We start from the raw sequence: 13,066 nt of genomic DNA, 5'->3' as shown, positions 1-13,066 counted from the left end.
ATCCTGCACTGTTCCACCATCCTGCCTCAGTACTGACTGTATAATTAATAAAACAGACCAGTGATCTTTATTAATAATGTAAATAACAAATCACACATTAACTCATCTTTAAGGAAGTTAAACTGATACAAACAGGAAGAAATAATTACTGTAGTAAATAATAATATTCTCTAATTCATGTGTTGCACAGAGGGACAGTGGGGAACATCACCGTCTCACAACAGCAGTGTCCTGGGTTTGGCTGCGTGAAAACAAATTCATTCACATAGAACCAACAAACACACATGAAGTAAAACCTGAGTATGATTTGATCTGTAAGTCCGAACAATGAGTTTCATGACAGCCGAGAAAACAGTTCCACAATGATGGAGTTCCTGGTTTTAACTCTGTTCTGACTGGTAACTTCTCTATATTCATCCTTTATCTATTCATTTTAGCTCTAACAGTCAGGACAGTAGATTAAAGTAACTAATAAACTAATGAGTTATAAGAATAAATGTGAGAATATAAAATGAGATTTCAGAAGCTTATTGAACACCAGAACAGGAGACAGGATGTAGAGTCTCGTGGCTGAAGAAGTTAAACCGGAAAACAGCAGAAACAGAAGACTTTTTATTTCACTAAGTGTCTGTTCACATGTTCAGTGGAGGATGTGTGTTAGACATGGCAGAGTTCATGAGTGGGTTTAATTTACAGCTGACGATTGGTGAGTTCATAAATCAATTATTTTATTTATTTATTTTACATTTTGGACTTGATAACGTTTTCTATCCACATGAGCTGTGAGACGTGTTCAGAACATCTGCAGAGAGATTAATGCATTCAGTTATAACAGGAAACTGAACTGAAATGAAGTTAAATAAATAAAATATTAAAATATAAATATAACAGTATTGTCTATATGTTAAGTGCGGCTCCGTGGATGTAATGTAGTGTGATCTGTGTGTTAGGTTTACAGAGTGCTGATGAATCTTCTCTCTTCATGTGGTGTTGATCTTTCAGGTGTCATCAGTCTGAGTCTCCTTCAGAACATTTCAGCTGATCTGTTATCTGTTGATCCTGGAGAAAACATCACTCTGTTCTGTAACATCACTAATTATTCAGAGATATCGTGGTATCACATGAACTCATCAGGCGTGAGGCAGATTATATTGACCAGACAAAGGAAACTGGACAAAATATTTCAAATAGTTTATAATGAGGATAAGAGTCACTTTACTATATCAGAAAGCAGCAGTTCAGTCAGTTTAGTGATTATTGGAGTTAGAGACACAGATCTGGGATTTTATTACTGTGGAGGTCGAAACAAGGAACACATTCAGTTTGGGAAAGTCATCAGTCTGAACTTTACAGGTCAGTAACAACACTTTATTTACATTGGTTATTAATACTGTACTTTGTTTTTTATATTTATTTATAGACTTATTTAAGATTTATTTCATGCTATTACATATAATTATTTTGAGAATTTACTGAAATTATTATTGAGACATTAAACATGAATTTTTCCAACATTAAAACAGACAGTAAACATGAACATGGATTTATATAAAATGTGATTTTAAAATGATTAAACTAGAATTTTATTCTTTTTTGTAGGTCATTTTTGTCATTTTAAAGGTTGAAGACTAAATGTGTTAATAATTGTGTAGAAGCTCTTTCACCAGGGACGCATGTCTAGCTCCAGACTCCTGTATGGTGTCATAGTCATCACTTTATCTATAAAAGTTTGCAGGTCCATTAATTTTACAGTTAAGTCCAAACAGAGATCACTGGTCAGTTTAGACTTTGTTCTTTTTGTTTAATTGTCTGTTCTTTTTGTTTCACTAATCTTCTGTTTTTATAGTTTAAAGCATTAGTTTAGATGTGAAATGAAGTCACTGATGTTCACATAATGCACTTTATAAACACATGATAGTCTGAATAACCAGAGAGTCACGTGTGAATTCAGAGTTACACGTTTTAGTCTTATGTGTGGAATTACAGTTCAACAAAACATCTATTATTGATCAGACTTCAGACGTTTCCTGGATTTAACAATAATAATTATTATAGCTGCACAATACTGATTATTATTTAAGATATTTTCTTGGAGGACACTGTACTGATATCTCTGTGGTTCTGTGTGTATTTTAGGTGGCAGCAGAAATGAGACTCGTTCTTCATCAGAGGATTCAGATTCACAGCAGACTGGAGGAACTGAGAACATCTGGATTATACTTATGATCATAATGTGTGTGTGCTCCATCTCTGTCCTAATAAACATCATCTGCATGTGTGTGTTCTGCAGCAGGGTGGAAGGTAAAAGTGCTTTAACTTGTAGGTTAAACAATTAAGAATCAGACAGAAGTTTTGTGGTAATTATGTATTTATTGTGTCTAAATTTATTGTCTAATTTATATTAATGAAAACAGAATTCTCTTTCAGGAAAATTATCATCATCATTATCATCATGCTGCAGTCACGACACCAGCTCCACTGAACAGGTATAAAAATATTCACATTAATGTCAAACACTGAGGAAGCAAAAAAAAAGATTATTTCGCTCCCAGAAACAATTTTTATTTCATGTTTCACAGTAAAATAATGTTTGGTGTTTGACTAAACTAAACTTGTAAACTTCTATATATTATACAGGTGTTTGGTATAAATATTTAAAGTAATAAATAAATATTTTAATATTTTTGTGTGAATATTGTAATTATAATAGACTTATCATATAACTGTAGAGTTGTATGTAGTGCAGAACTGCCTACATGTCACATGACTGATATAAAACATAAATGAACCTGTGTAATTAAAGAAAGTCTTTATTCTCACTCTGGCTTCAAAACGACTTTAGTTTAGTTATCTTGTTGATCAGTGTTATGTGGTTAAGCTTAGTGTTGTAATTACACTGTAAATATGTTGTTCACAGTCACAAGAACACAACACAGTCTATAAAATGAGATCCACTTGAGGCTGGATGTGACTGAGTAAGCAACTAACTACGGTTTAAAGCAGCAACGGATTCTAGTTGAGTTCAGCTGGGAATTTTACTGAAATCTGGCAACCCTGTCCATATATTTAGAGTGATTGTCATTTAAATGTAAATTAATAAAGAATTTAAACTTGTTTTTTTTACCTCATGTTTCTTGTTAATGTTTCCTGTATTTAAATTTCTCTCTCTCTAAAAACTCTTTAAAACTTGACATTAAAGTAAAAACATTGTGCTGCTTTATTCAGTCACACACACACACACACACACACACACACACACACACACACACACACACACACACACACACACACGGTCACCTTACACACACCAAGTCTGAAAGAAAACACTAAACCTCCACCTACTGTTCAAATGCTGTAATCTTATTTATTTAGTATGAAACATTATCAGTTATCAATCCTGTATGAAGCCACAATAATAATGTTATATAAGTGTTTATAATAAATAAGAAGTGTTTAAGGGTTAAAATGAGAAATGTGACCAGTGTGAAAGAACACAATAAATATATGTGGAACACAATACAGTAAACAGAACAGTGCAGTTCATGTCAAAGTTTCCACAATAAACAGTAAAAATAGTGTTTAGTGCTGCTTCATCATCTGAATCTCTCTACAGGACGAAAAGATTCATCATGACAGTTCGCTGTATGACAGAAAGTTCACAGGATCTGTTAAGATCAACAAAGCTTCAGATTTGGACTGTGTGACTTACGTAACCTTCACCTCACAGCCACAGAGACACTGACCTACAGGGTGTCTATTATTATTATTATTATTATTATTATTATTATTATTATTATTATTATTATTATTATTATTATATTAATGAGAAACAGAATATTCTCTCTCTCTCTCTCTCTCTCTCTCTCTCTCTCTCTCTCTCTCTCTCATCCCAGCAGGACTGAGATGTTGTAAATCCCTGGAGATCCATCCTCATGTCATGATCTTGAGATTAATCTGGAGAACTCTCAGATCACATGGACTGATGTACTAGATCAGACTTACTTTTTTATATAACCTAATAAAAATTCCTAGTAACATTTTCAGTAAACACATTTCTCTGTATAAATTAAAACCTAAATGAAATAGTAAGATAAATATTATGGTGTAAATGAGGAGTAGGTGGGATACAGGATTAAATGGTTTTGAAATTAAAAATCTTTGAATAAACAGAACATAATCTATGGATTTTTTATTTTCATGATAATCTTGTTTTAATGTTTTCCTTCTTATCTTAAAGTATTAAAAATGTTTCATTAGAAGAGTTTTTTGAATAAATGTGACAAAGGCACTAACAGGAGACTTTTGACTCTTTCATTTTGGACCAAAATCATTCTCACATGATTAATTTAACACATTTAACACATTTAATACATTTTTGCTAACTTGTAGGTTTAGATGGTTTAAAGGGGGAACAACAGCCCATTTCCCCATTAAACACAAACACATGTGGTCTTGACTATAGCTTTTAAGAGACTGTGGAAGAATAAATGAGCTTCATGTCCACTTCTCAGTTCTACTAGTATAAGGCTGCATGAGTGGGTTTGAACATTCACCAGCTACTATGACAGGACAGCCTATGATGTGTCAGCCTACAAGCCCAAACCTGCTCCCTACTGAGGCTGACAGCATGGTCTCACAGGAGGTTGGAGGCTCCTCTATTGAGCAGAGAAACAGTTTTTTCTTTCCAGTTGAGCTGAAGATCCATGGTTGCCATATACCTGCTACGATCCCCCTGTGTGTGGTGTTGGATCTAGCTGTAAGGACTCAGCCCAGACTCTGGCCACGTGCGTTTGTTTACGTTTCTCGTCACGTGTCTGCCCCGCCTTCGTCTGCTCCTCCCTGTCATCACACCTGATCCTTATTGTGTCATTGTCTTTTTGTATTTAACTGTGCCGCGTTGCTTCGTGCAGCGCGGCATCTACTGTGGTTTGTCCTGTTTCCAGTCTGCGTGATGTTTTGTGTTCTGTCATTAAACCCTGTTCATTTATGCTATCCTGCGTTTGGGTCCGCTCTGTTCCGTGTTCACGACACTAGCAGTACTGGTACCATTTGTCCAGTGTTTTTAATACATAATGTTAATGGATTTCACATTATATTGTACCAGTAGTGATCATCGTTTAGGCCTTTTTGTTGTTACTGAGTATCTTTCAGTGTTTTTAAGGCTATATGTACATGACGTAGTCAGTGACACTTATGTAGCTGTTTCACTGAATACAACAAAGTAGGTCTTGCTTGTTGCTGGATAGGACCAGTGCAGTGGAGTAAAAATGTACCAGGAGTAAAACAATGCTTGCTGATTGTACTATATGGGCACTAAGGTTCAGCAACATCTATCTTTATCCCCCCTGAAAATTGTGATTTATCTGAGTTTAATGTAGATTCTCCCTTAATTTTCCTTGTTTTATTATTTCCTACTTTTTTCAAACAGTACTTTTTCTTTGCTGACTATATTTGTACCTTTTCCTTTTGACTCCCTATAGGAAAAAGACAATTATTTTCTTATATTGCTATCTAAAATGATCTCATTTATAATTGTTTAGTTTTTTCCAGAAACATCTCCCATCTGCCCTAATCAGTGTGTAGGGCTCCATTCCACAATGCCTGGAGCAACAGTATTGTATGATATTGATCTCATTCTAACATTTGGATTAAATATAGAAAATATAGTCTCACTCTCACATGATGCTGTCTGAGACCATTGTCTCATTTTATTTAAAATATGTCTTAGACATAAAATATGCATTTTGTGATGTCACCATCCCAGAATTATCATCCATAATTAAATCACTGTGTAATGATACACGCAACTTACCAAGGTAAGCAAAACAGAATAAGGTTTATTTAAGTCTGTGAACATATATATCTGAAATGAACAGTACGAAGCACCACAACGTTGCAGCACACACAAACACACACGCAGGGGATATCACAGGAATCCGAGTCAATGATTCCTTAAAGGTGAGGTGATGCACGTTGTTTGATAAATGCTTCAGAAAACAGAGTCGGGCCGACAAACAAAACAAACGTGTAGCCAATGAGCATAAAGGGGCGTGTCTTATCAATATGGGCAGAGAGAGTGTTTATGCGCATGTGTGACATTAGCATAAAGGGGCGTGTCTTGTCAATATGCGGCAGAGAGAGTGTTCAGTGCGCATGTCTGACATTAGCATAAAGGGGCGTGTCTTGTCAATATGCGGCGGAGAGAGTGTTCAGTGCGCATGTCTGACATTAGCATAAAGGGGCATGTTTGGCAATATGCGGCAGAGAGAGTGTTCAGTGCGCATGTCTGACATTAGCATAAAGGGGCGTCTCTTGCCAATATGTGGCAGAGAGAGTGTTCAGTGCGCATGTCTGACATTAGCATAAAGGGGCGTGTCTTGTCAATATGCGGCGGAGAGAGTGTTCAGTGCGCATGTCTGACATTAGCATAAAGGGGCGTGTCTTGTCAATATGCGGCGGAGAGAGTGTTCAGTGCGCACGTCTGACATTTGCAGAAAACGATTGAAACATTGACATAGCGGATAAAAATGAAAAGCGAAAAAAGGCTTACGATAAGGTAAGAAGTAGGACGTGTTAATATAGGATCAGCTTTCCAGCGCTGGAGAGAACTGAACGTCTTCCACGTGAAACGGAGCTAAACCTTTCACGGTACAACACACAGAACTACAAAAACACATTTGTATTACCACAGTATTACTCATTGAGTTTATTTATTGATAAAAATATCCCCTCGGCCAGCCGCCCCAACAGGTTCCGCCATAATAGTTGCCTGGGTTACGTATGTATGTGTGGGGTGGAGCTATCAAAACAGGGGTGACACCCATTTGGGTTAGGGGCGTGTTTGTTTTGGTGATTTCAAATGTCAACATTGGCTTTCAAACATCATGCACCTCACCTTTAACTTGAAGTAGATATAGGAGTAAATGCTGTCACCCCGAAAGCGAGGACGAAGGAAGGGTAACTGATTGCTATAAGACAAACGGGAATCTGGAGCTTGAATGACTGCAGAGAAAATCACGTTAGTACATACAAGACCAGACAATGAGTGAGTGACTGAGAGTCACTTATATACAGTAGTGTGTGTTGATTGGTGAATGAGGAACAGCTGGTGATGATTAGTACTCAGGTGAATGTGATTGGTGGTGAGTGATGGAAGGACCTGGTGATTCTGTGACATTATCACAGTAAAATATTTAGTATTTAAATCAATTTCTAGGTGTCATGATTGAAGTTAATGAAGCTTGCATATGGATCCTCTGCTTTACGACCCATCATTACATTAGGTAAGTGTTTAGAATTAATTCCTAAGTACTGGGTAATAATTTCAAATACGAAGAAAAGGACAAAAAATGTGACAAATATTTATTTATTTGTAGAAATACGGCAGTAAATAAAATGCATATTCACATTAAATGACAGTGTAATTAGATAAAAACAATAGTGGAATTTATAAGTAAAATATAAATAAAAAAACACAAAAATAATGGAATTTAATATTAAAGACAGAATAAAATATAATATGTTACAAACACATAAAACCTTTACAGTTATATAACATGACCTGCTTTATTATTATTTATTTGTGGAGTTAGTAACTGCAGACTGATATATTTTATAAATCCTTTAAAGTTCTATTCCTGTAGAGTTGATGTAGTACAGAACTGTCTACATTACCATGTGTTATGAGAGCCATGAAGGCTCCCTCTGCTGGCCTGCAGAGGATTTGCTGCACTTTATCATCAGGAGTCTAATTCCCACAATCCATTGCACCACCAACTCAGCACACCTGTTTCCTGTTTGTAATCACCTGGTCTATTTCAGCTCACTCAGAACTCTCTGATAGTCTGCATTCTGAGTGTATATTTGGTTCAGTCTTTTGCCTTGTTTTGACCCTGCCTGTTTTTCATGTTTATGAATGTTTGCTACCTGCCTTGACCTACGCCTGGATTATCAACTACAGTTTTTGGATTTCCTTTGATGTTGTTGTTTGCCTGATGTTTTGACCCTTGCCTGTTTTGGATATCGCCCTATAAACCAGCATCTGGATCTAACCTGTTTCACGTGAATGACACCATGAAACATAAATGAACCTGTGTGCTTAAAGAAATTCCTCATTCTTACTGTGACGTCACAGACTCTTCTCCATGTCCTTCACTAATCTAGTTTAGTTATAATGAGATCAGTGTTATGTGGTTAAGTTTACTATTAAAAATACACTGTAACATGAAAATAATGAAATGAATAAAATCCTTTGTTATTCACAGTAGATTCAATACTGAAACTGTGGTAAAGAAGAAACATTCATTACCAACAAATTATTATATTTTTAAAAGTCTTTCTGAATAACTTTCTTCTTTCATATGGACAAATCTCTCTGTTTCTGTTTAGCATCTGAACTGTAAAATTGTGGTTCATTTATTACAGTTTTTTTCAGTCGCTAACAAGCGTTTGTCCAAACAGTTGTCACATTTTCAAAACTCTAAACACAATTAGCACAGCATCGGTCTTTTGTGGCCATACCATTCACACATTTCATGTCGTTTTCACACAATATGCAATCAGTGAACACATTTCCACAATGCTTACATTTTCTTAACAGACAAGTTATACCTCCCAACAAAATTATGGATTGTTTTTGTAGTATTCACAAATGTTAACACACAACATCCCACAATAGCAAAAACAATATTCCAAACCTTAGATACAGTATAAAAACCTCTGCTTCTGCAATGATATCAGTTCAAAAACAATATATCTCAGCTGATAATAAACAAACAATTGAATAATTGACACACAGCTGATTTATGTTGGGTGAATTGGGCCAACCACAGCTGATTCCATTCTGGCTTAGACTCAGTGGCAGGGTTTTTTTTTTTCTATTACTATAAAATGAGGACTTTGAGGAGTGATGTTTTTGGAAACAGAAACAGAAAAAGACAAACACTGTAATGTCTGGACGTGGAAGAGGACGAGCAAGGGGCCCAGGGAGAAGACCAGCTCCAGTGAGAGATGCAGGGCCAGGGAGAGGTGCAGTGAGAGGTGCAGTGAGAGGTGCAGGACCAGGGAGAGGTGCAGTGAGAGGTGCAGTGAGAGGTGCAGTAGGAGGTGCAGGTGCAGTAAGAGGTGCAGTGAGAGGTGCAGTAGGAGGTGCAGGTGCAGTAAGAGGTGCAGTGAGAGGTGCAGTAGGAGGTGCAGGTGCAGTGAGAGGTGCAGTGAGAGGTGCAGTAGGAGGTGCAGGTGCAGTAAGAGGTGCAGTGAGAGGTGCAGTGAGAGGTGCAGTAGGAGGTGCAGGTGCAGGAAGAGGAGCAGACCCAAGGAGAGGGCAAGGTAGAGGTGTAAGAATGCGTGGTGGTGGCATTCCAAGGGCTGCAAGAACAGTAGTCAGTGATGAAATTCGTGCCACTATCATTGACCATGTAATCAACCATGGTCTCTCACTAAGAGAGGCTGGTGAAAGAGTCCAACCCAATTTGAGGCGGTCAACGGTTGCCTCCATTATTCGCATCTTTCAACAAACCAACAGGTAAGTATTGCATTTTACATGGATTGTTTCTATTCTCACTTGACATGTCAATAAGGTCATACAGTAATGCATATGTTGATTTTTTTCCCCTCTAAAGAATGCAACATCTTCCACCCTCTGGGGGAAGAGGAAAGCTCCTCAATAATGATCAAGAGCTTGCCATTGTAGAAATGGTTGTTGCAAATAATGCAATAAAACTGCATGAAATTAAAACTAGAATTGTGGAGGACCATGAGATATTTGGCAATATAGAAAGCATCAGCCTCACAACCATTACACGGACACTGTCCAAACACAGAGTGCGGATGAAGCAGCTCTACACTGTTCCCTTTGAGAGGAACAGTGAGAGAGTCAAGGAGCTACGACGACAATATGTCCAGGTATAGTGTATATTCAATTCAATGTCCAGTTCTATAAGCTTTGCACTTTGCAAGTAGGTAACCTACACAGTAATAGGTTACAGTACAGTACGGTATACAGTAATGACATGATATACATAAACTTTGTTTCAGAGAGTTATGGAATTGAAGGCCAACCAGGCCCTTCATGAATTCATTTACATAGATGAGGCAGGATTCAATCTATCCAAAAGGCGTCGACGTGGACGAAATATAATTGGAAAAAGGGCCACAGTTGATGTGCCAGGACAGAGAGGGGCAAACATTACCATGTGTGCAGCAATGGCAAATGCAGGATTACTCCTTCACAGATGTCAGGTTGGACCCTATAATACCGAGCGCCTCCTTGCCTTTCTCAATGATCTCCACCTGCGCCTGGTACCAGAGCAGGATCAGGAGGGTGAAAGCATGAGGACCTTTGTAATTACCTGGGACAATGTTGCTTTCCATCATTCGCAAGCAATAACAGCATGGTTTGAAGTCCACCCAAGACTGGTAAGTCTCTTCCTTCCACCCTATTCACCTTTCCTCAACCCCATAGAGGAGTTCTTTTCTGCATGGAGGTGGAAGGTTTATGACCATCAGCCACATGACCAGATGTCCCTCCTTGAAGCCATGGATGCTGGCTGCAGGGACATCACAGTTCAAGATTGCCAAGGGTGGATCCGACATACCAAGCGGTTTTATCCCAGGTGCATCGCCTTGGATGATATCAGATGTGATGTTGACGAAAACATGTGGCCTAACCCTGAAGATCGCAGGGATTAGATACATTACAGTTTTTTTCAGTCGCTAACAAGCGTTTGTCCAAACAGTTGTCACATTTTCAAAACTCTAAACACAATTAGCACAGCATCAGTCTTTTGTGGCCATACCATTCACACATTTCATGTCGCTTTCACACAATATGCAATCAGTGAACACATTTCCACAATGCTTACATTTTCTTAACAGACAAGCTATACCTCCCAACAAAATTATGGATTGTTTTTGTAGTATTCACAAATGTTAACACACAACATCACACAATAGCAAAAACAATATTCCAAACCTTAGATACAGTATAAAAACCTCTGCTTCTGCAATGATATCAGTTCAAAAACAATATATCTCAGTAAATAATAAACAAACAATTGAATAATTGACACACAGCTGATTTATGTTGGGTGAATTGGGCCAACCACAGCTGATTCCAGTCTGGCTTAGACTCAGTGGCAGGGGTTATTTTTTTCTATTACTATAAAATGAGGACTTTGAGGAGTGATGTTTTTGGAAACAGAAACAGAAAAAGACAAACATTGTAATGTCTGGACGTGGAAGAGGAAGAGCAAGGGGCCCAGGGAGAAGACCAGCTCCAGTGAGAGATGCAGGGCCAGGGAGAGGTGCAGTGAGAGGTGCAGTAGGAGGTGCAGGTGCAGTGAGAGGTGCAGGTGCAGGAAGAGGAGCAGGCCCAAGGTAGAGGTGTAAGAATGCGTGGTGGTGCCATTCCAAGGGCTGCAAGAACAGTAGTCAGTGATGAAATTCGTGCCACTATCATTGACTATGTAATCAACCACGGTCTCTCACTAAGAGAGGCTGGTGAAAGAGTGCAACCCAATTTGAGGCGGTCGACGGTTGCCTCCATTATTCACATCTTTCAACAAACCAACAGGTAAGTATTGCATTTTACATGGATTGTTTCTATTCTCACTTGACATGTCAATAAGGTCATACAGTAATGCATATGTTGATTTTTTTTCCCCTCTAAAGAATGCAATGTCTTCCACCCTCTAGGGGAAGAGGAAAGCTCCTCAATAATGATCAAGAGCTTGCCATTGTAGAAATGGTTGTTGCAAATAATGCAATAAAAATGCATGAAATTAAAACTAGAATTGTGGAGGATCATGAGATATTTGGCAATATAGAAAGCATCAGCCTCACAACCATTACACGGACATTGTCCAAACACAGAGTGCGGATGAAGCAGTTCTACACTGTTCCCTTTGAGAGGAACAGTGAGAGAGTCAAGGAGCTACGATGACAATATGTCCAGGTATAGTGTATATTCAATTCAATGTCCAGTTCTATAAGCTTTGCACTTTGCAAGTAGGTAACCTACACAGTAATAGGTTACAGTACAGTATGGTATACAGTAATGACATGATATACAGTACATAAACTTTGTTTCAGAGAGTTATGGAATTGAAGGCCAACCAGGCCCCTCATGAATTCATTTACATAGATGAGGCAGGATTCAATCTATCCAAAAGGTGTCGACGTGGACGAAATATAATTGGAAAAAGGGCCACAGTTGATGTGCCAGGACATAGAGGGGCAAACATTACCATGTGTGCAGCAATGGCAAATGCAGGATTACTCCTTCACAGATGTCAGGTTGGACCCTATAATACCGAGCGCCTCCTTGCCTTTCTCAATGATCTCCACCAGTGCCTGGTACCAGAGCAGGATCAGGAGGGTGAAAGCATAAGGACCTTTGTAATTACCTGGGACAATGTTGCTTTCCATCATTCGCAAGCAATAACAGCATGGTATGAAGTCCACCCAAGACTGGTAAGTCTCTTCCTTCCACCCTATTCACCTTCATCTTTTCTGCATGGAGGTGGAAGGTTTATGACCATCAGCCACATGACCAGATGTCCCTCCTTGAAGCCATGGATGCTGGCTGCAGGGACATCACAGTTCAAGATTGCCAAGGGTGGATCCGACATACCAAGCGGTTTTATCCCAGGTGCATCGCCTTGGATGATATCAGATGTGATGTTGACGAAAACAGGGATTAGATACATTAATTTTGTGCTATTTTTAGTTCCCCCCTTCTTATCTGGGCTTTTTGCTGTTTTGTTTTTTGTTTTGTTTTTTGTTTTTCAGAATGCTCTTATATATGATATTTTGTTCACTGTAAGCAATACTGTAAAACTTTTTCTGTTCTATTATATTGTGTTTCTACTGTACCTCCTTTAGTAAACAGTAAAGAAAAAAATAACTGATTTGCTTTTTACTGGAATGCGTTTGAATGTGAACATTACTGTACATGTGGACATACAGTTCCCAACTAAGACATTTTGTGTAAAAGGTGGATTGCATGTTACCTGAAACATAAAAGTCTATGCAGTTTTTCTAATGTCAACAATAGCCAGTATTTTGA

At 38.1% G+C, this 13,066-nt stretch overlaps 2 protein-coding genes across 2 annotated transcripts; both read left to right on the top strand.

The window, feature by feature from the left end:
* Positions 1-935: 935 nt before the first annotated feature.
* LOC132857419 (uncharacterized) lies at positions 936-3,742 on the top strand. Its single transcript, XM_060887373.1, has 4 exons — positions 936-1,353; positions 2,137-2,301; positions 2,428-2,486; positions 3,614-3,742. Exons 1-4 carry the CDS (start codon positions 966-968, stop codon positions 3,740-3,742), a joined length of 741 nt encoding a protein of 246 aa, XP_060743356.1. The 5' UTR covers positions 936-965.
* Positions 3,743-8,421: 4,679 nt separating this feature from the next.
* On the top strand, positions 8,422-12,386 carry LOC132857425 (uncharacterized). The gene is made up of 5 exons (XM_060887376.1): positions 8,422-9,039; positions 9,274-9,523; positions 9,621-9,903; positions 10,036-11,953; positions 12,091-12,386. Exons 1-4 carry the CDS (start codon positions 8,949-8,951, stop codon positions 10,687-10,689), a joined length of 1,278 nt encoding a protein of 425 aa, XP_060743359.1. The 5' UTR covers positions 8,422-8,948; the 3' UTR covers positions 10,690-11,953; positions 12,091-12,386.
* The last annotated feature ends 680 nt before the right edge of the window (positions 12,387-13,066 follow it).

Source organism: Tachysurus vachellii, chromosome 14 (assembly GCF_030014155.1).
Source record: "Tachysurus vachellii isolate PV-2020 chromosome 14, HZAU_Pvac_v1, whole genome shotgun sequence".
NCBI lineage: Eukaryota > Metazoa > Chordata > Actinopteri > Siluriformes > Bagridae > Tachysurus > Tachysurus vachellii.
The sequence above is the reverse complement of the archived record's forward strand: the minus strand, read 5'-3'. Positions and strand labels throughout refer to the sequence as shown.